The sequence below is a fragment of the Peromyscus maniculatus genome, chromosome 4 (assembly GCF_049852395.1).
Source record: "Peromyscus maniculatus bairdii isolate BWxNUB_F1_BW_parent chromosome 4, HU_Pman_BW_mat_3.1, whole genome shotgun sequence".
NCBI classification, from domain to species: domain Eukaryota; kingdom Metazoa; phylum Chordata; class Mammalia; order Rodentia; family Cricetidae; genus Peromyscus; species Peromyscus maniculatus.
The window spans coordinates 135,015,831-135,042,124 of NC_134855.1; the positions used below are offsets into that span (position 1 = coordinate 135,015,831).

At 46.4% G+C, this 26,294-nt stretch overlaps 1 protein-coding gene across 2 annotated transcripts in view; it reads right to left on the minus strand.

Moving 5' to 3' along the window:
• Positions 1-26,294, minus strand: part of Trpc4ap (transient receptor potential cation channel subfamily C member 4 associated protein) — a 73,537-nt gene that overhangs the window by 852 nt on the left and 46,391 nt on the right. For both annotated transcript variants that reach the window (XM_006988254.4, XM_042276585.2), the window contains exons 8-18: positions 23,451-23,636; positions 20,048-20,190; positions 14,605-14,736; positions 13,278-13,336; positions 11,365-11,466; positions 9,924-10,007; positions 8,783-8,873; positions 7,562-7,702; positions 7,123-7,231; positions 1,134-1,246; positions 166-372 (exon numbers count right to left, since the gene is read on the minus strand). In XM_006988254.4, the coding sequence (XP_006988316.1) occupies positions 166-372; positions 1,134-1,246; positions 7,123-7,231; positions 7,562-7,702; positions 8,783-8,873; positions 9,924-10,007; positions 11,365-11,466; positions 13,278-13,336; positions 14,605-14,736; positions 20,048-20,190; positions 23,451-23,636 (1,367 nt within the window). The remainder of the gene's footprint in view (positions 1-165; positions 373-1,133; positions 1,247-7,122; positions 7,232-7,561; positions 7,703-8,782; positions 8,874-9,923; positions 10,008-11,364; positions 11,467-13,277; positions 13,337-14,604; positions 14,737-20,047; positions 20,191-23,450; positions 23,637-26,294) is intronic.

The window sequence follows — 26,294 nt, forward strand, 5'->3', positions numbered from 1 at the left end:
AGAGAGAAGGCTGGGGAGCGCACTTGGGCCAAGTCTGCTGTCACCCAGGAGGGACGTGGCAGGCCAACAGCCAGCAGCCTGTCCAGAGGGGCAGCCTGAGTGGCCCTGGGTGGCCCTGGGTTCCCACCCTCCGTCCCCGCCACCCCTCGGGGGCGGGACACTCACGTTCTCCAGGCAGGTGCTGTCCTTGTCCTTGTGCAGGTAATGCTGCTGCCAGAAGCGCAGCAGGCTGTGGAAGTTGTTGAGCAGGAAGCCAGGGTACTTCTTGCTGTGCTCCATGCGCTGGAGCAGCCGCAGGTACAGGGGCAGCCGCTCTTTCCGCCGGGCCAGCATCAGGATCACGAGGCTGGTGTTGAGGCAGCTGACGTTCTCCTGCAAGGCCAAAGGCAGCAGGCTGGGTGCAGGGCAGCAGCCTCAGGATGCCACTGGGCAGGGAGGAGGGGATCTTTGGCCCTCACAGGGGCTGGCACAATCCAGGGGCACCTTCCTGCTCCCTGTACCCAACTACCACCATCCACACCAATATTAGCATTGGTCCTTGACTACATCTTGGTTCAGGTATGACGTCTTCCAGAAGCTTCCATCCCCTACCGGGACTGGGTGCATAGGCTAGGTGCACTGATTTCACTTTAGAATTTTTAATGCTGCACTTGGACATGGGCTTCAGAAAGAATCAGAGTTCCAGTCCACCTTGTTCCCCAAGCATCCCTAGCCCCAGGCCTAGCCTCAAAACATGTTTGGCAGACGGTAACAAAAGAACCACTGCTCTGAGGTCCTAGATGACTCTCATCTAAGAAAAGTGGGTGTGAGGCTGGGAGAAGGGAAGACTGCCAGTCAGAGAAGGAGTTGGGGCAACCTCAGGTCCAGTTCACAGCCCAGCGTAGCCAGAAGGTAAGGGTAGGGTACATGGGGAAGAACACTGGCTTGGAGTCAGAAGAACGCAATGTCAATATCATCTATGCCCCAACTGACTCTGTGACCCCAGGAGACTTGACATCTGGTCTTAGTTCTCCTGTAAACTGGGGCACTGGGCAATACCTTAGAGGGAGGGTATTTCTAGAGGGAGGGGGCACACACAGAGAGATGCTCTCCAATCTGCCCTACCTGACGGCTCACTGGCTGAGACGTCTCACCTGGGTTAGTGTCTGTACATGGATGATATTGATGAGACGGAAAAGGAAGGACATCTGCGTGGGCACCTGGGATATGTAGGCGAGCAGACGGCACTCGGATAGGACCTCAGCCACTATGGAGGGAAGCAGAGGTGTAGTAGCAGGTGCATCCAGCGGCGGCGGGTCACCCACGCCACTGGTTAAGCACACTTTGGTCCTGACTCTGTAGCTGGTGGTCTCTCACCACCAAAACAATTATGTCAGGGCTGGAGAGATGGCTCAGCAGTTGAGAGCACTTGCTGCTCTTGCACAGGACCTACAGTGGTGGCTCACAACCACCTGTAACTCCAGCTCCAGGTATCCAACACCTTCCGGCCTCTGCCGACTCCTGCACTTACATGCACATATCACACACAGACACACTCATAGACACATTGCAGAATATTTGTTTACACTTAAAGATGCGCCTCTGCCGACAGCGCCTTCTGAATGGTTTAATAAAGAGCTAAATGGCCAATAGCTAGGCAGGAGAGAATAGGCAAGACTTCCAAGCAGAGAGAGAAACTGGGAGGAGGAATCTAGGCAGGCGATTTTGCCAGCAGACTTGGAGCAAGCTGAATGTGCCGTACAAAGAAGAGGTAACCAAGCCACGAGGCAGAATGTAGATTAAAAAAATATGGGTTAATTAAGTTGTAAGAAATTAAGTTAGAAAAAAACTATGCTAAGGCCAAGCTTTCATAATTAATAAGTCTCCGGGTCATTATTTGCACGATGGCGGTTCAAAGATAGTCTGACAAGAAAGCTTACTATATTTGGTGCCCAACTTGTAGCATGTAAACCCACACAGGGCCTGAGAAAGCTGATGAAAAAAGTGTTTCAAGTAGGCTTGGTGCTAGAGGTCTACAGAAGCCCTAGAGGTCTACAGAAGCCCTAGAGGTCTACAGAAGCCCTAGAGGTCTACAGAAGCCCTAGAGGTCTACAGAAGCCCTAGAGGTCTACAGAAGCCCTAGAGGTCTACAGAAGCCCTGCTACATACAAGCACTTGAATGGGGTTTATGAGCGGCAGGTGGGCATGCTGCTTGGTGGCAGGAGACTAGGCACAAGTGCCTACAGGAGCTGGGGCAGATAGACTAGGCACAAGTGCCTACAGGAGCTGGGGTGGCAGACGGGGCCGTAGGCATGAGCTTTGCTCTCACCAACCCGAGGCCATGTGCTAAATGAAGCAATGCAGCGGAGGGCCTGGCCACAGCTTAGCAGTTTCAAGTTTAGCTAACTCAGAGAAGGCTGTAGATGAGCAAAAAGTCATGTCCACACTGAGAATACTTCTGAACAGATACAGTATGCTTAAAAAATGTGCTTAGATGCTGAAGAAAGAAAAAGGGTACAGTCAGATAAAATAGTGTAGCAGGCTTTCTTTTGGGCCACCAACCAGATCCCAAATCAAGATACGGAGACTTCTTACTAGTTGTGAATGTTTGGCTTTATCTTAGCTCTTATTTATTGCAAGCTATCATAACTTATATTATCCTGTTTCCTTTGATCTATGTTTTACCTTGGGGCTTTTGACCTTTCTTCCTGTATGTCTTATTTTCCTGTGTCTTGTGTCTGTCTGGCAGCTGCCTGGCTTCCGGCCCTGGGTGTGTTTCTCTCTTTCTCTGTCATTCTCATCTCCTTCCTCTCCTCTGCCTAGATTTCTCCCACTTATTCTCTTGGTCTGCCAACCCCGCCTATCCCTCTCCTTCCTAGATATTGACCATTTAGCTTTTTATTAGACAAAATAAGGTACCTTATGCAGGTAAGGTGAACAAATGCAACACATCTTTGCATAATAAAACAAATGCAGCAAAAACAAATTAACACACCTTTACACAGTTACATATTCTGCAGCATAAACAAACGTAACACATCTTTACATAGTTAAATATTCTACAACAAAATAGTCTAAAAATAATAAAGGAAAAAGCCACATAAGGATGGAAAATACCCAGGGTGTCTGGATCCTGTATGGTATTTTGTTGACTTTAAATTTTTTAAATGCTAATGAACAAAAAACAATAGTTGCTGAGACATTAGATTATGGAAATTGCTAACTTAAACCAACATATATATTTTAAGAATACCTTAACTTCAGAATGAAAGTCAGAAAATATGTTGTGTTGGGGGAAAAGTTTTGCTTGTTTCCATAGGAAACAAAAAGTTAACAGATTTCTTCAAAATTGATAAAGACCAGATTTGATCAGGGGAGACCTCCTGAAAATCTTGGCTACAGATATAAAGAAAGAAGCCAAGAAAGACTATAGGACAGATAATGTATATGCTGATTCCTCTATTATGGGAACAGCTTTGAGACTGGATGAGACATGATGAATCTTGTTGACTACAGAGTTTTCATGACTTACTATTACATGCCATCCTTTCTTATGGCATGGACAGATTTATATAACAGTTTGGTTATACAGTCCAAACAGACTTATAAAGTTAGCAGATGCCTTTTACCTGCTTAAACATAGAACAAAAAAATTACCTTTAGCTGCCTTGTGTACATTGCACACTCCGTATTTGTGTTAATACAGATATATATGTTACCTTGAAGTCTGTGTTTTCAGGGGGGAAAAAAAAGATCAGAAAACAAGTAGTCCAAGTGATCCAGCCTCTCAGAATGCCTCTGTTGCAGTTTCCTCAAAATTCTGCATCCAGAACTTCAAAGCTGCTAGCTGAGATGGTCTAGCCTCACAGACTACTCCAGCCAAGACTTCAGATAAGCTCTATACTCTCCCATCACAGAGACTGAACAAATTTAGTTAGCTAGCACTCCCAGGATTTGACCATTGTCCCAATTTTCTCAGGGTCCCCTAGAGATGCAATTGTCCTCAGACAACTGGAAGCAGTCTAGAGAACAAGATGCCCACATTCCCAAGAGGTAGGGTGAATAGTTATTGGTCGTTCAATGGATTAGGGAAGTTTATCATCATTTAGGGGGGTTGGTTACAAGTTGTTGTTGGTCATGGTCAGAGAGAAAGCTGAGCAAAGGAGATTAGATTTAGAGATCTCATTCTGAAAAGGAAAAAGAAAGATATGGAAAGGATAGGATAAAAGGGTAGATTATTGAACCTACTTTAAACTAAAATGCAACTATTAATCTCAAATACTTTACCTGGTATGTATTTTTGTATGTTGATACAAATTTAAGGTTATTTTGTTAGAACATACTCTATGTTTCTACTCTTGTTTAAGATTCTTTTTTTTGTATACTGATACAAATTTAAGGTTATTTTTGTTATACTGTATATATGTTTTTACTCTTGTTTAAGGTACTGTACTTATGTTACTCTAAAAATGTAATGTATAATTAAGAAATACAGCTTAGTAGTTAGTCACCTATCATAATCAAACTTGTAGTCATGTTAGGTATATTTTCAAGGTTAAACAGACATATATTTTAGATAGATAGGTGGTCTTCAAACACTTCAGAGACCTACATAATATAGCATTTAAGATGTTTTAATAACCTAAGGCTTTTCATGACAGTGAGTCACGTCTGATCCTGGCAGTACCAATTTACTTCAAATAAGAATGATGGGCATTAAAGAACCTCTGTATGGAGTTTGCTTTTCTTGTGGCAAAGTTAGCCACTGGGCAAGAAACTGCCCTTGCCTCAACTACTGACAGTATGCTGTCCAAACTGAACAAGCAGGACACAGAAGAACTTTGTTGAACTTTGTCAAGACAAGGTGGGACGGCCCTTCAACATTCCTGCTTCACAGAAAAGTCTGTCTGTAGCCAAAGGTGGATTCCCCAATGTTGCAGAGGAACCCTGGGTGACTGTCCAGGCAGCCAGATGTCTCTGTCATTCTAGAGTTTTGGAAGTTGCTTGCTCTGCACTTTCTGTTTATTCAGGTAATATTATATACTTCTTAGGTCTTTGATGGAGTTGAAACCTAGATAGTTATAGTTACAGTTTTCCTTGTTATCAAATTCAGAAAAGACATTCACAAAAGAGATGTAAAGGGCATAAGGCTGAGAGACATAAAAGCTTAAATTGTTTACCTAAGATGTTTTAAGGTCTAAAAGGTATTTTTAGGATGGTAATACAAGTTATAATAGAAGTAGTTTAGGTATAAAACTTCAGACTCACTACTGAGATAGGAGAGATAATACAGTACTTTCTCTAAATTTGCCAAATGCAAAAGGACTGGACATTGTGAATGTAATTCTTACCTGATAATTGTTCTTATTGTATATAGTTTTACTATGTTAGAGTTAAAGCTTTCCTTTTTAATTGGACAAAAAGGGGGGAATGTTGTAGAATATTTGTTTACACTGTAAAGATGTATCTCTGCCTACGGTGCCTTCTAATTGATTTAATAAAGAGCTAAATGGCCAATAGCTAGGCAAAAGAGAATAGGCAGGACTTCCAGGCAGAGAGAGAAACTGGGAGGAGGAATCTAGGCAGGCGATTTTGCCAGCAGACTTGGAGCAAGTCGAATGTGCCGTACAAAGAAGAGGTAACTGAGCTACAAGGCAGAACGTAGATTAAAAAAATATGGGTTAATTAAGTTGTAGGAGCTAGTTGGGAAAAAAAATCTAAGCTAAGGCTAAGCTTTCATAATTAATAATAAGTCTTGGGTCATTATTTGCGAGATGGTAGTCCAAAGATAGTCTGACAAACATACAAACACATAATTAAAAGTAAATTAATACAAAAACTCTTTATTAAAAGCTGCAACAACAGAATCAACCTCCAACTGTTCGGTTATCAGGCTAAACCAAACCTCAGAGACTCCACTGGTGCTTCAGAACCATGCTCAGAAAGTGGTCCTCCTACAGCCCCTCCCAGCTTGGCACCAGCTCCAGCTGCTATGTATGTTCCTCCTCAGGAAGACAGGAGGATAACGATCATTAAGAAACATAGCAAAAGCTGGGCAGTGGTGGCGCACGCCTTTAACCCCAGCACTCAGGAGGCAGAGGCAGGTGGATCTCTGTGAGTTCGAGGTTAGCCTGGTCTATAGAATGAGTTCTAGGACACAGGAAGTCTGGGGAAATGGCCCAATGGTAAAGTTGTTACATAAGCATGAGGTTCAGAGCTTGGATTCCCAGAACCCATGTAAGACCCAGTGTGGCAGCATACACCTAAAACCCCAGAGCTGGGGACACAGACACAGGCAGGTCCCTGAAGCTCACTGGCTGGCCAGTCTAGTCGAATCCATGAGCTCCAGGTTCAGTGGGAGACTGTTCAAAAACAAAAAAGAACCTCTGGCCTCCACGTGTACACACACGTGCACATACCCACACATACATAAATCACACACACAGAGAAAGTCAAATTCAAACCACTTTCTAGAGCTCCTAATGGGACCGACTGGTTTACCACAGCTCTCATATGTCTATGTCCACTGCTGCAAGCCACATGCAAAGAGTGCTGAGCAAAGGACCTTCCATACTATTGGGAAGGTGATCAATACCTGATTAGACTAAATTCTATGTGACCAGTCTCTTAAAACAGACCCTTCAGAGAAGAAATAAGAGGTAAATGGTCTAATTAGCCATGACCAGGATGTTTTTCACTACCAATGACAATGATGAGGGGCACTGTCCTTTTTTGGAAGTGTTCATAAACTTGTGAGAAATTGCTTGGTGCCACAGACCTCCTAGGGCAAAGAGCACATGGGAACACATATGTGTAGCTACACACAATTCTAGATGACGCCTGACACTCACCCACCACAGCCAAATACTACAGTCTTGCACAAGAAAACAGAATGAAGGGACCCTGCACGTTGCTAGCAGTCAGTCCAGAAGGTGGCTTTTTCCTTTACTTTAGAAGATGTTGTACTTGTTCATTACAGGAAGCACGATCAGTGGAGAAGTCAACACAGCCGAGCAACGCAGCCAAGAGCACCTCTGGACCCCAGGCACACAGATATCTGGCAATAACTCAGCAGTTCCTGGCTGGAGGCCAGGTATCTGGCGGCAACTGCACCCACTGGCCTTGGCGCCTTGGCTGCCTCACCTTTCATGTCCACCTGGTTTTCAAATCGGTCCAGTGACAAAGTGACACAGCGCACCAGCATGTTGGAGTCCACCAGTGAGCTGTTGATCTGCTTCAGGAACACCTGGAACTGGAGCAGAGATGGCGCTCACTGGCGGGGCTGCTGGCCAGGGCACCACTGATCTACCCAAGCTCCACGACTCTGCTGATGAGACACACTAAGTGGCCTGCTCTTCCTGCTGGGCTGCTAGGATGCTGTAACCCAGTCAAAGTTCTTATCCCAACATTCTTAGGGTCTGGCTCAAAACGTAACACACAGTATGTGTAGTGAAGGTTTGCTGACTGCCCTTTGGATCCCAGACTCTTTCAACTGTGCAACCACGCCTGAAGATGGGGAGGCCAAGTTTCACAGATAACTGATGCTGCAGCAAACACCATGGAGGCCCTGGGTGAGCCTTACCTTTGCTTCAGTGTTGATATATTTATTGAATCTCTTGAATGCATCGACGTTGAACTTCATTAGCTCTCCCAGGAGGTCAAAGTAGCTCTGGAGTACATCCCTTGACTTGCACTCGCTGTCCACAATGCAGTATAAGATGTGCTGGGTGAGCAGGAGACAGGGTGAGGGTGTGGATGGGGCTGCCTCCACCTGTTTGCCACTCAGGCCTGGCCTAGAGCGCAGACCACTCACTTGCTTCAAGCAAGCATCTGTGTAGATGGGATCTGTAACTCTGTCTAGGTTCTCTGCTGAGGACACTTGGTGGCTCCAAGAGTGAGCCAGGTGAGTGACCTCAGTAGGGGACACTGGGTGGGTATGGAGGGTTGGTTCTCTTTGCCAGGGCTCCCAGGTGAAGCCTCTGACCTGCTCTGCAGCCACCTACATGGCCAGAGTTCTCTGTCTCCAGATCTAACCAGGACTGCTGACCAAGCACTAGGGCCACTTAAGGAAGTGAAGGACAGAATTTAAGGGCAGCATGCACATCTTGACCCTAAGGTCTGTCTTTGTGTTTATCAATGAAACTGTTAAAAACATATAAAAATCAATAACTATAAGCCAATTTAACTCCTGTTTCTAATACTTTCCATTTTTGTTTTCTGGTTATTCCCCCTGCCCTTCCCTTTCTTCCTTCTTTTCACTTTTTTTTGTCTTGTTTTGTTTTGTTTTTTGAGACACAGGATTTGGCTCTTTTACAACTCCTACATCCGCTTAGGAAGTGCTGCACTCTCCACCAAGCTCAACTCATTTTCTCGGACTTATACTGACTGGGCAGTTATTTTCCTTTACAATTCATAGGTCAGTTTCTTGTTCATAGTAATTTTCTTAAAAACCAATTATATAACTCGGCCATTTACTCCTCTTTGAATTTGCTTTTTCTGCAGGCCACTGATCAAAACGGGAACATTAACTTTTAGTCAATACCAAATTATTCTCTGGGTCAAAGGCCTTGCTGGGTAACTCTATAGTCTGCACTCCTGCATGATTCCCTCTGAGTCCTTCAGTCACCCGTCAGTACCTACAGGAGGCCACAGTTGGCAGCTCAGGGCAAACACTACAGCAATGTGCACTCGGAACACCCAGACCTGCTCTGCTCCTGACCAAACTACTTAAGGCTCAGGATGAGAAACTGACACAAGGGGCTGGGGCAGACGGCTACCTGACACCCCGGTCCCTCAGCCATACCTCCAGAAGGCCTCGCTTCAGCAGGAACATCTGGTCTGCATAGGAGGTGGTTCCTCGGAGGAAACTTTCCACAGCCCGGGCTTGCCAAAACCTGCGACCCAAATGTTGACCCCTGACCTGGGTGGTTTTGGCTGCCCTCTCCTGGTTGAGGGTCCATCCCCCAGGGTTAAGAGTTGTTCACAGCCATTGTGAACACACAGTAAATGTACCTGACATCTACTGAACATTTTCCAGTCCTCGGCCCCATCCCTAGGTCTTGAGGACAGAGGAGTAAGAGAATGGCTATCCTCCTGACATGGCGCGCACACTCAGCAGGGATGGCTATCCTCCTGACATGGCGCTCACACTCAGCAGGGACCAGTCTTTCATATGGTTGTACCAGAGAGAGTTTATATGGCACAGGCGGTTGAGACATCCAGGCTCACAGAGTGACCGCTAGTTAAGTTCTGTGTGAAAACACTCTAGGCTCACTCTCAGAAGACTGGAAAGACATGAACTTGGGAGCCAGGGAGGTGTGTGGCCAGCAGCAGGGTATGTGTGGACAAGCCACAGAGCTTATGTGCACTGAGCTGGCCTAGAGAAGGGAGAGCAGACACTTGAGTAGACCAGAGGGCTCAGCTGGGATTCGCCAGGGAAGGTCTACACAGGCAAGGCTGAGGTGACAGGGACCCCGTAGGGACGAGCCTTGCACCCAGGCCTGATGGAATCCCTCCTGTCTGCGGCCTTCACAACTTTCTCCAAGTGTCTAGGAACTCTGCAGCCTCTTCCTTGGTGCCTGGTCCCCTAGCAGATGGCTCCTGGGACAACTCCTGGCTCTGTTTCTTCCCATGCTGCACTGAGGGTTTTTTTCTTTTCATGCTTATTTCCTACGACCCCAGGTAACGTCACACAGGCAGGGCCTGATCCCATTTTTGTCCCACCTCTCTAGTGCCAGCCTGATGACTGCTCAGTCACCTCCTGACATACCCTGCTGGTATGTGACAGGGGTACATACACTTACCAGCTGAGTCACACAGAGCCAGTGGCAATGAGGCCAACTTCCCCCACTGGTGACCACTCTTAAGGAGTAGATACTAGAGACTAAGCAACTGGGAAAGCCCTGGCTCCTGGGCCCCTAAGAAGTGCCCCCGTCTAGACTCACCTGAATGAAGACTCTGCTGGCTCCTTCTTCATGACCTGCAGCAGCCGAGTTAGTAAGCCCCTCTTGCCGTCACACACCAAACTCCTGAAATCAAAGGGACAGAGCACTGGTGACAGATCTGAACGGCTGCGGGGACCACTGGGTGAGGCTCCTGTGCTGGTGTGGACGGATGCTCTGGGCTCCACCTTGTGCCAGGACCTCAGAGACTGGACAGCTGTCAACTCAACAGCCAAGTGCATTTCTATTGCATCTTAAGCCAGTTTTCTCTTCTCACACTGGCTGGCAAGAGGCAGAGGCACATCCAGGGCCAGATGTGGCTCAGAACAGCCAGAGGAAGAGCCATTTATATCACAAGTGAGTTTAATCCAGGCCACAGCAGAGTATGCCAGATGGAACAAAGTCTGTGCCAATTGGGCAGGGCCCAGAGTTCATTTTCCTGCTCCGGGTTAGTTCCAGCTGAGCTGTCCTTATCTATGAGGCAAAGGCAGTAGGTAAGGGAAGGACTAGGCCTGTCCTGGTGGCAGGTGTCTGGGCCTTAAACTCTCTCTTCACACGGCAGCTCCACTCCATCCCCTGTAGACACCAGGGCTGCACTGTGTTCACCTTACCAGGGCAGTGGGGAGTTAGGGCTCTGGTTGCTGGATAAGATCCACACTTCATAAGTCCTGTGAGCCTGGCATGTCACTGTGTTGTTCCCAAAGATGAGGTAGACATAGCCAGCACACAGGATTGATTCTTGGCAGGGGGTAAAGAATCTGCTTACCCTGCTTAGCACAGCTGTCACTGGGCAGGGGATGAAGATATCAGCAAAGGGGCCGTTTGCATGGGACAAGGTGGAGGGACAGAGTACAGCTGACCTTTGGCAGGGGGCTGCTTGATACATACAGAGAGGAAGATGAAGGTGGCACTTCCTTCTGCGAGCTGCTGTGACGCTCGGTTAGGAAATACAGGAGATGTGAGTGTTCAGCACAAAAGCCAGTGGGGCACGGTGGCTATGCATGAGAAAGGGCAGTGTGCACCCTGTGTGCCCTCCTGTGAGCCTGCACCTACAGCGTCCCCATGAGAAAGGGCAGTGTGCACCCCGTGTGTGCCCTCCTGTGAGCCTGCACCTACAGCGTCCCCATGAGAAAGGGCAGTGTGCACCCTGTGTGCCCTCCTGTGAGCCTGCACCTACAGCGTCCCCATGAGAAAGGGCAGTGTGCACCCTGTGTGCCCTCCTGTGAGCCTGCACCTACAGCGTCCCCATGAGAAAGGGCAGTGTGCACCCCGTGTGTGCCCTCCTGTGAGCCTGTACCTACAGCGTCCCCATGAGAAAGGGCAGTGTGCACCCTGTGTGCCCTCCTGTGAGCCTGTACCTACAGCGTCCCCATGAGAAAGGGCAGTGTGCACCCTGTGTGCCCTCCTGTGAGCCTGCACCTACAGCTGTCCCCACCAGGATCACCTGTCAGTGTTGAGGACAGCTTCCACCTCAGGGATGTTGGCTTTCAGAGAGATGGCACTGAGTTCATTGAGCTCCTGATTGTTGAGCAGCAGGTACTTGTTCCTGAAACGAATGGGTTCAAAGGGTAAAGGGCAGGACCAGGGCTGCTAAGCAGCAGTGCAGTGGGGCAGTAAGGTCTGCCCCCCACCCCCCTGGGGAGAGAAGCTGAGAATCTCCCAGCACCTCCACCCCTGCTTGTCACTCACTAACAAGGCCCTTCCCTGGGCATCTCCAGGTCTCTGTGTTGTACACCGAACATTTCTATGTGACTTTTCAAAGTCACCTGCATCTCAGCATGTCCAATCCCATCTGCCATCTTACCCCAGAGCCTGGCCCTGCTGTAGTATTCTCGGGGGCCACAGAGTCACATGAGCAGGGGCCTGACCAACTGTGGCAGCCCTGTCCTCTTCATCCAGGCTTGCCATTATGGGTCTGTGCAGCCCAGAAGCAGCGTCCTCAGCTGTCGCTGGTGCCACAGGAAGGGAACCCTCACCAGCTCCTTGCGTGACTCAGACCAGGGCTTGGACCGTGTCACTACTGAAAGGGCTTCTCCCAGTTCCCACACTTCAGTTGTATAACAACCAGGGGTGAACACGACTCAGAGGCCCTGTGCAGCCACACTACGAACTGAGCAGCTCACACCCACCACACCACCTGGCCACTCTGGCTGACGACCACGCCGTGTCCTTCCTGCAGGGTCTCTCCACATGCGGGCCTCTGGCTAGAACACTTTCTCATGCTGCTTCTTCATCCCAACCAGGCCTCTCTGCAGTCAAGAGTGGCTGAGGACTGGCCAGCCGGTCAGGAAACCTGCCCCCGTCCCCCCCAGAGTCGTGCCCTTCTCTGTCATCAGGCATTCTTTCCTGGTGACCTTCTCTAATGTTATACTTCTTCCCAGATGGACCCTTCAGGACAGCATGGGCCAAAGTATTTCCATTCCTCACTGCATGCTCTGAGCTAGGCATACAAAAATGCTGATTTGAGAGTCTGATGAAAGCTAGGAACAGGAACTGATGGACAGACCGATGGACAGACAGACAGACACAGACAAACTCACACCACCCCCACAAAAACCCAAAGACAGAAAATGAGCGTAATTCTGTAACCTATGGGTGCCTTCAGCCACAGATGTTCTCATAGAAGAGAATCACAAAAGGGATAGAGGCCCCTAGACCACACTGTCCTCGGGCATGTTATATCAGCTTGTACAACACTCCAAAACATTAAACCAACATTTAAAATCAGGTTAACCCCCAGCACTGTGAGAAAACCAAAAGGACAAACTCCTCAAAGGTAGCTCCTCCTCTGTGCTGTTCATGGGATGTTTTAGTTCTTGGCTTTCTTTGGAACACCAAAAACTATAAATAAAATCAGAAGCCATGTACCAGTGTGTCCACTTCTTTGTGCACACACAGCTGTCAGGTCACCAAAGTCCTTACTGTAAGGCTAAGGCCAAGATCACCAGCTTTTCCTCCCTCCCCTGCACTGTTTCCTTTATGGTGGACAATCATTTTCTCATATATTCTCCACTGAAAGCTGAAACATTAAAATCAAAGAGCAGAACATCTCAAAAAGTGTGTGTTGGGGACTCAACACATTTCATTGTGGAGGTAGGAGCTCCCATGTTTCCAGTCAAGGGCTTTCTGAGGCTCAGAGGCCAGTCACTGGGGAAATGTGTCACTCCAGGGGCAGTGAGGGACAGCCACTTCTGCCCCTTCAGGGGGGCTGTGAAGGTGCAGGAAAAACCCAATACCAGATGAAGGAAGGACAGCCACACCAGGACACTTGGGTAGCTCCCACCAGCCCCTTCTGAGTCAGGGGTCAGTGAGAAGATGAGGGGAGAGGCCTATAGATTACAGGCCACACATACTTACTCATGGTGGTCACTGAAACTCTGGAGAAGTCTCAAAAACTGGATCTTCAAGGTAATGTCCTGTAACACACATTAAAGCTGCTATATTAGTCCTGGTACTTCTACATAAGACAAGGGCGGGCTCTGGTGACACCCCTGTCTTGCAACACTGCTTCTCTGGAGTCCCTGTCCTCAAGCACAGTAGGGTCTTTCTTTAGTTGAACAGTCAGACATTCATAGCTGACCAGTCAAGGTAAACCAATGTAGACCCTTGCCTAGCATATTAGAATTAAAAAATTAACTTAAGTCCTTTTACATGTGAGGCTAATTTAGAAGTGAGAAAGGGAAACCTACAGGAATCAGAAAGGCCTGGTCCACAGAGCCCAAGCAGAGATGTGCAGGAGCTAAGGGAGGTGGCGTATGGATGAGAGAGAGGCCTAGTCACAACAAGGCTTTGGCTTCAGGGTCCTGCAGTGATCAGAGAGAGCCAACCTGTGAGCCAGAGAGCTGGGCAGGAAGCCTGACCCACTTAGGCTTGGCTGGTGGGAGCTGCCCAGGAGAAATAAGCATCCTAACTGAGGGGCAGGGCCAAGAAATTAAACATAAAAACAGACTCCTCCTAAAACACTGGCTCAAGAGTGTCCAGGGCAGAGGCTGCACAGGTCCCCAGGCTGGCCTCCTCCCAAACATCATAAAATGGGGGGCGTGGCACTCTGAAGGTGTGAAGACCCAAACACAAGCTAATGGCACCACAGGAGCATCTCCAAGGGACCAAAGGGAAGTAACTGGCAAACCATTAAAGAGATAAATCGCAAAAGAAAAACCAGAAGATGTAGTGTGTTTACATAGCAAACAAAGACCAACTGGTCTCTGACTAAGTCAGACACGTTATCTACATATATAAACTACACTCCTTTTCAACTATTAACTCAAAGGGACGGAAGGAAAAGCAGTCTGACAAGGACAAAGAGCAGGACAAAGCAGGAGGCAGGGCACTGAGGAGATGCAGGTTCAGGAACCCAGGGCACCAGGTCTGCTGGTTACAGAGTTCAGGTCTTGAGCACTTTCCTGCCCATGGTGTGGGGAGGTTGTGCTGAAGCCAGCAGGCACTTGGCCCTTCTTGTCCAAGAAAACAGAAGCTTCTGTGACTCAGTCAAGTTCTTCTGAAAAGCTGAGTGGCAAAGGACTTCTGATTCTCAGTCCAACGATCTATCTGGCTACTCTGAGAAACAAAAACTTCCTTTCTGCTCCCATCTTCAAGAACGAGACCCTCAGGGTCAGCAGTGGCTCTCAAAACAGGGAACTCTTAGTAATTAATATCCTGCATGTTCCCAGGCCCTCTTGCTTACCGGGCTACAGTCACAGTTCTGATTGTGACCATGCAGGACAAGGGCAGATGCTGAATGTTTCCTCCAAATCAGTTTGTCAAACAAATTATTGAGTCCTGGGATCAACTTGAACTCAGCAATCATCCTGTGGACCTGTGTGGGGCAGGAATGGAGAAATAGTGAGTCCACAGTGAGACCAATGTGTGCCCAAGATCAGCAAGGCCTCTCCTCCGTACATACAGCCATCCTCAGGATGAAGAAAGCAATTGTTAGAACTGAGTGCTGTCATTTAAAGACAGCATCCACACAGCCTCTACTCTGACTGCACAGAAAAATACCCTTAAAAATGTATGTGCATGTCCATGTGAGTATGTGCACATATGTGCTGGTGCCCTCAGAAGCTAGAAAGGGTATCAAGTCCTCTGGAGATGCAGTTATAGGCTGGCCTGTAACTCACTCTGAGGAGTGAGCCATCTTACTTGGCTTAGAAAATTTTTTGTTGTTGCTTTGTTTTGTGTTTTGTTTGTTATTTTTTTTTTTTAAAGGCAGGGTTTCTCTGTGTAGCCCTGGCTGTCCTGGAACTTGCTTTGTAGTTCAGGTTGACCTCAAACTCAAAGATCCACCTGCCTCTGCCTCCTGAATGCTGGGATTAAAGGCATGGGCCACCATGCTCAGCTAGAAAATGTTTTTAAGGGTTGGAGAGATGGCTCAGTGGTTAACAGCACTAGCTACTCCTCCAGAGGACCTGGCTTTGATTCTCAACATCTCCATGGCTGTTTACAACCTTCTGTAACTCCAGTCACTGAAGATCCATTACCCTCTTCTGGCGTTTAAGGGTACTACACACAGAGTGTATGGCCACACGGTTAGGCAGAACACCCATACACCTAAAAGAAAAAAAGACAATACGGACTTTAACTTGTTTTTATTATTGTATGTGTATGGGTGTTCTGTCTGCATACATGCCTATGCATCGTAGTGTGTCCAGTGTCCATGAAGGTGAAAAGAGTGTCGGATCCCCTGGAGCTGAATTTATAGACAGCTGTGAGCTGCCCTGTGGGTGCTGGGAATCAAACCCGGGTCCTCTGGAAGAGCAGCCAATCTTAAACACCGAGCCGTCTCTCCAGCACCAAGAAAATGTTCTTAGTCACAAGAAAAGCTCAACCTCACCATGGAGAAAAATTTGTATCTCAAACCATCTTGCTTTTTCAGACAGGCAAAGGCGACCAAGTCTCATCTGCCTTCGGCATCTGTAACTATGCCAGCTCACAGCTGTGGCACTACTTCAGGAGGGTCTCAAATTGAGGAGGAGGAGGAGGAGGAAGTAGATGACGGGTAGATCGATCCATCAGAGTATCTCGTCCCTGCCCTTTTCTCTGGTTCCTCATTCTCACAGTGGGGACTGTTCTGTAGTACCACACTTCTCACCACAAGACCCCTCTAAAATAGTGAGCCAAAGGAAATCTTCCTCCTTCAGACTGCTTTTCACAGTGACACAAAACCTAATAAAGACAACATGTACAGCTGGACAGGAGATTCTAATAGGCGCTCAAAACACCAGAATACCATAGAAAAGCAGACCATAGAGACAGACTGCTCACAAAGCCAAGCATGGTGCACACCAGCATTTGGGAGGCAGAGGCAACTCACAGGAACTCACTCCTGTGAGTTTGAGGCCAACCTGGTCTACAAAGTGAGTCAGGACAGTCAGGATTACACAAAGAAACCCTGTCTCAAAAAAAAAAAAAAACAAAAAAACAAAAATAAGACTGCTCACAAGGTTTCAGTGGGAATAGAATTTAGAGATCATTCCCAATACATTCTGGCAAATATTTTGCTTATATTTGCCCATATCCTAAAGCTTTGTGGGAGGCTGAGTTTAAAAGTGATAGACTAATTTGAAAGAGGAAATTTTAAGACAGCATAGTGCTGTGAGGTGTCTTTCTGTATGCTGTGAATATGTGTGGCTCCCATTGGATAATAAATAAAGCTGTTTTGGCCTATGGCAAGAAAGCTTATAGCTAGGCAGGAAATCCAAGAAGAGATAGAGAGAGAAGGGCTGAGTCAGGAGAGATGCAGATCTGCTGTCAAAGGAGCAACAAGATGCCAGCAGACCAGTAACACCACAGCCACGTGGCAACATATAGATTAATAGGAATGGGTTGAATTTAGTTGAAAGAGCTAGCTAATATAAGCTGAAGCCACAGGCCACGCAGTTTGTGATTAATATAAGCCTCTGCGTGATTATTTTATAAGTGGCTGCGGGACCGTGGGTAGGAGAGAACTGTCCTGACCTTGGGGCCAGGCGGGACACCAGAGAACCTTCCAACTACAGCATAGCATTTGAGCTGTGGCATGGTTATTGATGGCTGCTTCTAGCTCATTTTATAGTGAAAACTGGGAGCAAAGAGCAGAGAACTTATAAAGCAAAGTGGGTTATCCAGAAAAAGAAGGAATTGAAAGTTGTGGATAAAGAGGATGTGGTTGGGAAAGAGATTAGGGCCATTAAAAAGAAGCCAAGCACTCTGCATAGGAACAGAAAAGACAGGGAACGTGCCTAAGAGGCACCTCCAGGATTAGAGGGACCCCACCTGCCCCAGGCTCAGGTATAAGGTCAGAAGCTCATTTGAAGCATTCTTCTGACAGCAGACAGAGGACAGGGTGCTTTGCTCACACAGGGCCATCTATACAAGTACTCTCCCAGGTTCAGCTCCCCAGACACTCAAAGACCACTGTACTTATAGTCCAAGGGAGACCTAGCCATTACCTGAGTTAGTAGCACCCCTTAATACCACTCACAGGATATTAGATTTTTGCTTTGTTTTTAGGACAGTGTCTCGCTTTATAGCCCAGACTGGCTCTGAACTTGTGATCCTCATTTCTTCTCCTCCTGAGAGCTGGGATTATAGATTTACAACACTATGCCCAGCTCACATGATACTGGTTTTTTGGACATGTAGTATGCAAGAGTTATTGGAATCATTGAGGCTTTCATTGAGATTTCAAAGGAAGACCTAGAGGAGGGTGATGCATGAACTGAGCTGTGATGGAGACCCCAGGATGTATCTACAGCAACTACAGAAGAGAGCTGCAGGCAAGGTTTAGAGCCTGTCCAGGAGGGGTGCCATGAAGGCTGCAATGACAAGGTCACATGGCAAGGCTCCCAAGCCACCGGAGCTCACCTCAAGACACGCCACTCCCTGTTCTAAACACAAGGCTACAGGTTTAATGGTTTCCCTGCTGAGTTTGGTCTCAATTTCATCTAGCCCTTCCTTGTCAGTCACCAGAGCACCTGAGTTTGGTTCCCAGCATCCATGTCAGGTGGCTCACATCTCCAGCTCCAGGGAATCTGGTGTCCTCTCCCGGCCTCCATGGATACCAGTACATATATATGTATGTGTGGTGCGTACGCACACATACACACTTTTCCCCCCAAGGCTTATAAAAGTAAAGGGCCCTGTGCTCAGTATTCAGCTGGAGGTTCTACTTTGGGGGTTTTAGAGACGTTAGGAAGTAAGATCCAGCGTCTTCCTGCTTCCCCTTTGTTTCTGGCTGTCATGAATGAACTGCTCCGCTCTACCACACCCTCCTTACTACAATTACACAACACGTGTGAAACCACAAACAAAAACAACTCTTTCCTCCTTCACGACACTTTCTCAGGTGTCTGGTCATCAATGCCAAAGTCAGCACCATTTTGGCGACCTGGACACCGATGACAGGGCATGCTGGTACCACCTGCAAGAGGATGGTTTGGCACGATCCCCTAGATTCACAAATCTGTGTTTCCTTGGCCAAAAATTCTCCTTTTATCATTAGAGGACCCTTACATATGATAAATGACATATTTACAGTATCAGTGGTGGAAGTATTACCTATAATACCCAACACAGACATAATTTACACTTAAACAAATAATAACACATCCAAATGATGGGATAAATGGAAAAGAAAGAATCCAAGTCTTTCACATGTAGTGAGCTGAACCATCAAAGAATACACGGAAGGAAATGTGTCTTGTATTCAACTGAATGTATAAAAGTTGTATTTGCTTTGTAAGTATAAAAGATCTACAGAAGGAAATACCGACAACGGATAACTCAGATGTGTTCTGGTACATGGAGGCCCAGAAGGGAGACAGGCTCCACTGATACTAATTTGTATCAACTATGGGAATGATGTGCCTACTAAATATTTTTACATAACATGAAACAAATCCCTTGCTACCTCTTGTTAGGAACAGACTATCCCTGTCATATGAAGAGCCAGAGAATGAAGGAGACTAGAATCGACCCTATGATCTGTTATTGTTACTCTACGGGCAGTGAAGCCCAGCAAGACTGTTTTAGACAAGGTCAGCTAAGGAAATACCACAAATTCAGGCATCTTATCCTTGGTTTGCCTCTTTCCAGCTCACCACTGGACCTAGCTGGAAGGAGTAGGTCACGGGGAATTCATGGAGGGCATTCTTTAGACCTTCCTGCTTGCCTTGAAGTAAGCAGTTTTGCTCTGCACACCTTTCAGTCACGAAGGTGAGTAGAAGACAATCTTGTTCCTCTCTCCTACTCCAAGGCTTAGGGAACCCCACTCCCCACTGCCCAACATCTGCTCAGGTTTCATGAGTGGGCATCGTTCTAGGCTCTGCCCCGGCACCCTGATCTCACCTCAGAGTGGCAGCCGCTCTACTGCACCGACAGGGCCAGACTTTTATGCTTTAATTTTTTGAGACTATAATTACATCATTTCTCTTTTCCCTTTTCTCTCTCCAAACCTCCCCTGTATCCCGTCCCCCTTGCTCTTTCAATTCATGGCTTCTTCTTTAATTGCTGTTATAGACGCACGTGCGCTTTTGTGTGTGTGTGTGTGTGTGTGTGTGTGTGTGTGTGTGTGTGTGTGTGTATGTGCGCGTGTGTATTTCTGAATAAATAAATATAACCTGCACAGTCTATATAACGTTACTTCTATATATGTTTTCAGGGCTGACCATTTGATATTAGATAACCAATTGGTGTGCTCTTCACAGAGTCAGTCTTTTTTTTTTTTTTTCCTCTCTCGAGATAAGGTCTCTCTGTGTAGCCCTGGCTGTCCTGAAACTCACTATGTAGACCAGGCTGACCTCAAACTCACAGAGATCTGCTTGCCTCTGTCTCCTTAATACTGGGATTAAAGGTCTATGCCACCATGCCCAGCACACAGCATCAGTCTTTAATCTTACATTACTAAAATAAAGGCTTGCTCTTGGCCTGCACAGTCTAGAAATGCTGCTTGAAGCCCAGAGCTTCAAACTCTAGGCTCTAGAATCTAGAATCAGCCTGGTTTCCTTACAAGGAGGTGAATAACGCATAGACTTGCTGGGCTGGAGAGTGCCATGCTGAGACGGCCTGGTGGAGGTACACCTGGCACTCCATGGATCATGCAGTATTTGCGTTCATCTCTCCCATTCTGCAGCTGGGGGAGCACCCACCTGGTTTCGCTGACGCCCCATCAGCAGCACACAGAGGACATAGAGCACTTCCAGTTTGTACATGATCTCATGCATAATCTTCATTGACTGGGGCAGCTGGGTCCTGGCTGAGGTATGTGGCAGCGCATTCTCCTCTGAAGCGCCTAGAGGAGGGAACACAGTGGAGGCTGACAGAACCCCCGTATGATGGGTAAGGCCTGACTCCTGAGGAAACTTGCTCTACCCACAGGCCTGCTGTGAAGAGACTGGAATTAAAGAGCCATCAGACCGAACTCAAACCCTCGTTAGACATTTGAAAAGCCAGGAAACTTCCTTACACCTACAAGAGCAGCTTCGAGACCTAGGGCCGGCTCTGTAGTTCTGCACTCTCCAACACCAAGTACAGCATTCTAACACAGCCAGTGCCGGAGCCTCTCTCGGGGACTTCTTGTCACCAATCCGACAGTAAACTGTGGAGACATTCTTCAGGTCTCCAGTGACCAAGCGTTTGGTGCTGTCTATACATTGCTGACAGCATGAGGGGTTCTTTCATAAGATTTTCCCTTAGGTAATCCTGCTCATTCACTTTATTACCCACTTCACAAGAGTCCAGCACTGGATTCTTAGGAAGAGCTCTGAAAACAGACAGTGAGGCATGAAGATAATAAGACGCAGCGTGGCGCAGTGGTGAAGAGCACAGACGCGAGCCTGGCCTGTGCCGTGAGGGAAGATGGATGATTTCTTTGTGCTGCCCAGTCATCCTCCTTTGTGAGACAGTGGTGGTGTCGTAGCAAAGGTGGGAAGAATTAACATATGGAAGGTGCTTAGAACAATGCCCACACAAGTCAGCAACATATGAGGATGCTGAATAAAGTAAAAAAAAATTCCTCTGCTAATGCTTGTCTGCTGTAATTTAGAAATTAAAAAGTTAACTAATACATAAAAACAAAGTGTCCCTACTAATGGGGCATATTATACAAAGTTTTGATAAGATAGATACATACATGTGCATTGCTTACTGAATGACTTAAGTTAAACGTTATCTTTTCAAACATCCAAAATTCTTTAAGATTTTTTGAGATATATAATATACTTGTTATCTATAACTGGATATAGATAACTGGAGCTTTTTGTTTTTATTTATCTTTTATTTATTTGGTTTTTTTGATACAAGGTTTCTCTGTGTAGCCCTGGTTGCACTGGAACTCTCTGTAGACCAGGCTGTCCTCAAACACACAGAGATCCTCCTGCCTCTGCCTCCCGAGTGCTGGATCAAAGGCGTGTGCCACCACCATCTGGCGGTTTTTTAAAATTTTTAATTTAATTAATTAATCAATTAATTAATTTGAGGGAAGGTCTCACTCTGTAGGCCGGTCTAGCCTGAACTTGCTATGTGGATCAAGATAGCCTTGAACTCAGACATCCACCTGCCACTGCCTTCCCTGTGCTGGGACTAAGGGTGTGTGCCCCACACTCCGCAGACGGACTCCTCATTGCCATCCAACTGCCAGTGAGGCCTGGGCTCTCTCCTTGTCAGTCTCTGCTCTTCCTGGTAACCCAGTGGTAGCAGCAAAGCTGGAGGAAAAAAATGTACCACAGAAAAAAAATCTAGCCTGGGTGTGTGTGCGTGCATGCGCATGCGCACCTTTAATCCCAGCACTCAGGAGGCAGAGGCAGGTGGATCTCTGTGAGTTCGAGGACAGGCTGGACTACAGAGCGAGATCCAGGACAGGCACCAAAACTAACAGAGAAACTCTGTCTTGAAAAAAACAAACAAAATCTAAGTGAGAAAACGGTATCCATTTAGTATATAGTTCTCTACACAGGAGGAAAGCCAGGCTCACTCCTTCCCACTGGGATACCCTCACCAGCACCCAGAACATCCCAAGAGTCCAGTGGTCTGAGGAGATGGCAGCAGCACACAGACGCTCGCCTTGGCCACACACTTGAGCCTTGAACACTATTTAACGTGGCTCTGCAGGGCTCCGGGGAGGCCGGAGGGAGGACAGGGCTACAGGAGGAAGAGGGTGGAGAGGGCAGCTCATGTAAGCAAACACGGGAAGGAGGACAGGGCTACAGGAGGAAGAGGGCGGAGAGGGCAGCTCATGTAAGCAAACACGGGAAGGAGGGGAAAGAGAGTATGAACCGTTTCCTCACAGTTTTATTTATTTATTTATTTTTTTTTTTTTTTTGGTTTTTCAAGACAGGGTTTCTCTGTGTAGCTTTGCGCCTTTCCTGGGACTCACTTGGTAGTCCAGGCTGGCCTCGAACTCACAGAGATCCACCTGGCTCTGCCTCCCGAGTGCTGGGATTAAAGGCGTGCGCCACCACCGCCCGGCCTATTTATTTATTTTTTAATAGCTAAAGTTGCTGGGCAGCTTTCCATGTGTGTTTGGCCATTTTTTCCTGTTTAGAGAAATGTCTATTTGGATCCCTGTCTGTATTTTAGAATGAATTGTCTTTTTAGTCTTCCTCTATGGGTGTTCTTTTTTTTTTTTTTTAAAATTCACGTGCATGTTCATATCTGTGAGAGGCCAGACGAGGGCTCTGGATCCCTGAAATTCAGGTCCCCTAAAGAGCAATAAGCAGCGTTCTTAACTGCTGGGCATTCCTCAGCCCCATACTCTTTTCTTCAGTTAATTAATTAGCTCTTTTGGTCAGTACTGGGTACTGAACACAGGGTCTCACATGTGCTAGGCAAATTACACCCCTAGACTTCTTTATACATTCTTCATTCAAGTCCATTATTATATACGTGATTTGTAAAAATGTTCTGTTCTGTAGATCGGTCTTTTCAGCTTCTTGGTGATGTTGATTTATCTATGACTATCTGCTCACTGTGCTGCCCAAAGGCACCCTGCATACCTGTCTGGAGCCTGACAACCGAGATCAGAGACACGAACACTGTCCCCAGCATCCCTTAGGGCAACCTATACAGGCGACAGGCCATGTATACTCCCAAGGCGACCACTTAGTTGGCTACAGAAGTTTCTTTTGGGCGGCGGTGGATCTGTACATCTATATGCGTAAGATGTTAGTCTGTAAGTTTCTTTTCTTGTGATCTCTTTGGTTTTAAGGGTAAAACTTGTCTCAAAGAATGAGTTGAGAAGTGTTTGCTTTATGGAAGAACTTAAATGTTGGTAGACTTCACCAGTGAAGCCATGTGGTGTCGGGCTCTTATTTTGAGCTGCTTTTGCAACTCTAATTCAATCTATTTATTTATTAGACAAATTCAGATTTTTTTATTTCTTCTTTTTATGAAGTAAAGTGGAACTTATTAAAAGTTTTAATACAGTCCTGGTGTAGGACCACCTTAAGAAAATTTCTACTGTAAGCAACTCTTAATTCTCCATAGAAAGGTGACCAAGAATGTCTCCAAGGGGTCCGGAAAAACTTACCACTCAGGGGACCCCCTAGAAAGTACCTTGATTGTGCTCAGACTCCTCACTGGCCACCCGCATCAGGGCATCTAGCACCAACGCATTGTCTAGCCACGTGTACCATTCCTCCAGCTCCTGAAGGAAGCTGGCTGTGCCCGTTGACTCTGACACTTTCCTAGTTGCCAGTTTGCAAAGCCGCTCCACGAAGCCAGGGATGCTGAGAAGAGCCGCTGCAAGGAGAGAAAGAGAAGGGATTCACAGAACAGCTCTGCAGCCCTGACCGTGGCAGGGAGGATTCCTCTGTCCTTCTGTTGTTGTTTCCTTCTGTAGAGACAGTCTCCAGGACCCAGGCTGGCCTTCAATTCCCAATCCCAAATGCTACGATTATAGATATGCTACCCTATCCAGCCAGGAGAGGGTCTAGTATGATAGCAGCTACAGCTACCCTTTTAAAAACAAAGTACCAAGGGGCTGGAGAGATGGCTCAGAGGCCTAAACAGGACCTGGGTTTTTTCTTCCAGAAGACCTGGGTTCAATTCCCAGGACCAGACAGTAGCTCTCAACTGTGCATAATTCCAGTTCCAGGGCTATGATGGCCTCTTCTGGCCTTCTTGGGCACCAGGTACCCAAGTGGTATAGACATATATGCAGGCAAAACACACACACACACACACACACACACACACACACACACACACAAATAAGTAGCTGGGTGTGGTCACACACACCTTTAATCTTAGCACTTGGGAGGCAGAGGCAGGTGGATCTCTGTGAGTTTGAAGCCAGCCTGGTCTACAAAGCAAGTTCCAATATAGCCAGGGATACACAGAGAAACCCTGTCTCAAAAAAAAAAAAAAAAAAAAAAAAAGCCAAGCCAAAATAAAATAGCAATGAACTTCAGAAACAAGTTTAGATTTTAGATGTACAGGGAACCTGGCTCTAACTGGGGATATAAATAAAAATAACTTTGTGCTTTTAATGTGTGTATTTGAGTTAAAGGCTCATTTTTGGTAAATTTTCATTATGAGAATCTCTATACTGAAAGGAGGGAGAGACAGCTCATCAAGTCAAGTGTCCGCCACACAAGCACGGGGACCTGAGGTCCATCCCAGGCACCGTGTGAGAAGCTGCTCCTCAGAGCTAGCCTAGCCTAACTGGTAGACAGGGGTCTGTCTTGGTTAGCATTTCTATGATAAAACACCACAACCAAAGCAACTTGAGGGGAAAGGGTTTACTACTTCTTATTCTTCCAGGTTAACTGTCCATGACTGACGAAGTCAGGAAAGGAAGCCAAGCAAGGCAGGAGCCTGGAGGCAGGAACTGAAGCAGAGGCCATGGAGGATGCTGCTCACTGGCTCACTCAGACCTCTTTCTTATACTACCCAGGATATGGTCCTAGGGGTGGCATCACCACAGTATTCTGAGCCCTTCTCTGTCAATTAGCAGTCAAAAAAATGCCCCCCTGCCCCACAAAAGACCGGCCTACAGGCAACCCGAAGGAGGTGTTCTCTCCATTGAGGTTCGTCTTTCCATTTGACCCTGGCCAAGTGAAGTTTACAAAAAACTAAGAGGACAAGGTCCCAGGTGGGAGATCTTGCCTCAAAAATCAAGGTGGACAGTCCCTGAGGAAGAACAGCCATAGATGATGTCTGGCATTTGCATGCACGCACACAAAAATCTGTACAGATATTCAACCATGTTCTTTTTGTAATATAGAAATCACTAAATGTCTATCAACAGCAAACTGATCACATATAGCTAACTCCATAAAGAATATAACAGACTTTAAAAATGATGCATATTTTTATATAGTTCTTTAAAAAACTTGTTTTAAGGAGAAAAATAAAAATTATTAAACAATATTGATTTAATCTCTTCCCCCCCAAAAAAAAATTTAAGGAACAGAAGCAGGGTTGGGGTGTAGCTCGGTATTGAGCATATCTAGATAGCATTAGGCCCTGTGTTTAATTCTTAACACCAGAAAAAAAGAATGGAGACATATAATCTGAGTATTTACAGTAGCTGCTTATGAACAAAACTGGATAGAAACAACACTTCAAAAACTGGGTATGGTGGTGAGCATGGTTAAGAATGTTTGCTGGTCTTCCAAAGAACTCAAGTTCAATTCTGTGGTGAAATATTGTGTACCCTATGCAGAAAGAGTGGTCTTATACATTCAAAGTGCTGAATTTATCCCTGATGAGTCAGAATTAACTTCGTTACTTATTCAGTTACAAGAAATAATCAGGAATAGGAATCATCCCTTATATAACACACATCTGATCCTATACAGGTCTAACAGGCCCTCTAGCACAAGGTAATGACAAGATTGATCAATTATTGATAGGAAATGTGCTGGAGGCCTCAGAACTTCATAAACAACATCATGTCAATAGTAAGGGTTTGAGAAAGGATTTTTCCATAACCTGGCAACAAGCCAAGGAAATTATAAGGAAATGCCCTACTTGTTCTTTTTACAATCAGACTCCACTACCAGCAGGATATAACCCAAAGGGTACACAGAGGAATGAAATCTGGCAGATGGATGTGTTTCATTTTGTAGAATTTGAAAAATTGAAATACATATACCACACGATTGATACCTATTCAGAATTTCAATTGGCAACTTCCAAAACAGCTGTTTCTGTAATCATGTATTTGCTAGAAGTTATGGCCATCATGGGTAAACCTGTACAAATTAAAACTGACAATGCTCCAGCATATATCTCTGGTAAAATGAAACAGTTTTTTGCTTATTGCAATATAAAGCATATTACAGGTATACCACACAATCCTACAGGCCAAGCAGTCATAGAAAGATCAAATCAAACTCTAAAGGATATGCTAAATAAACAGAAAACCCCAGAAATAGATTACATAATGCTCTG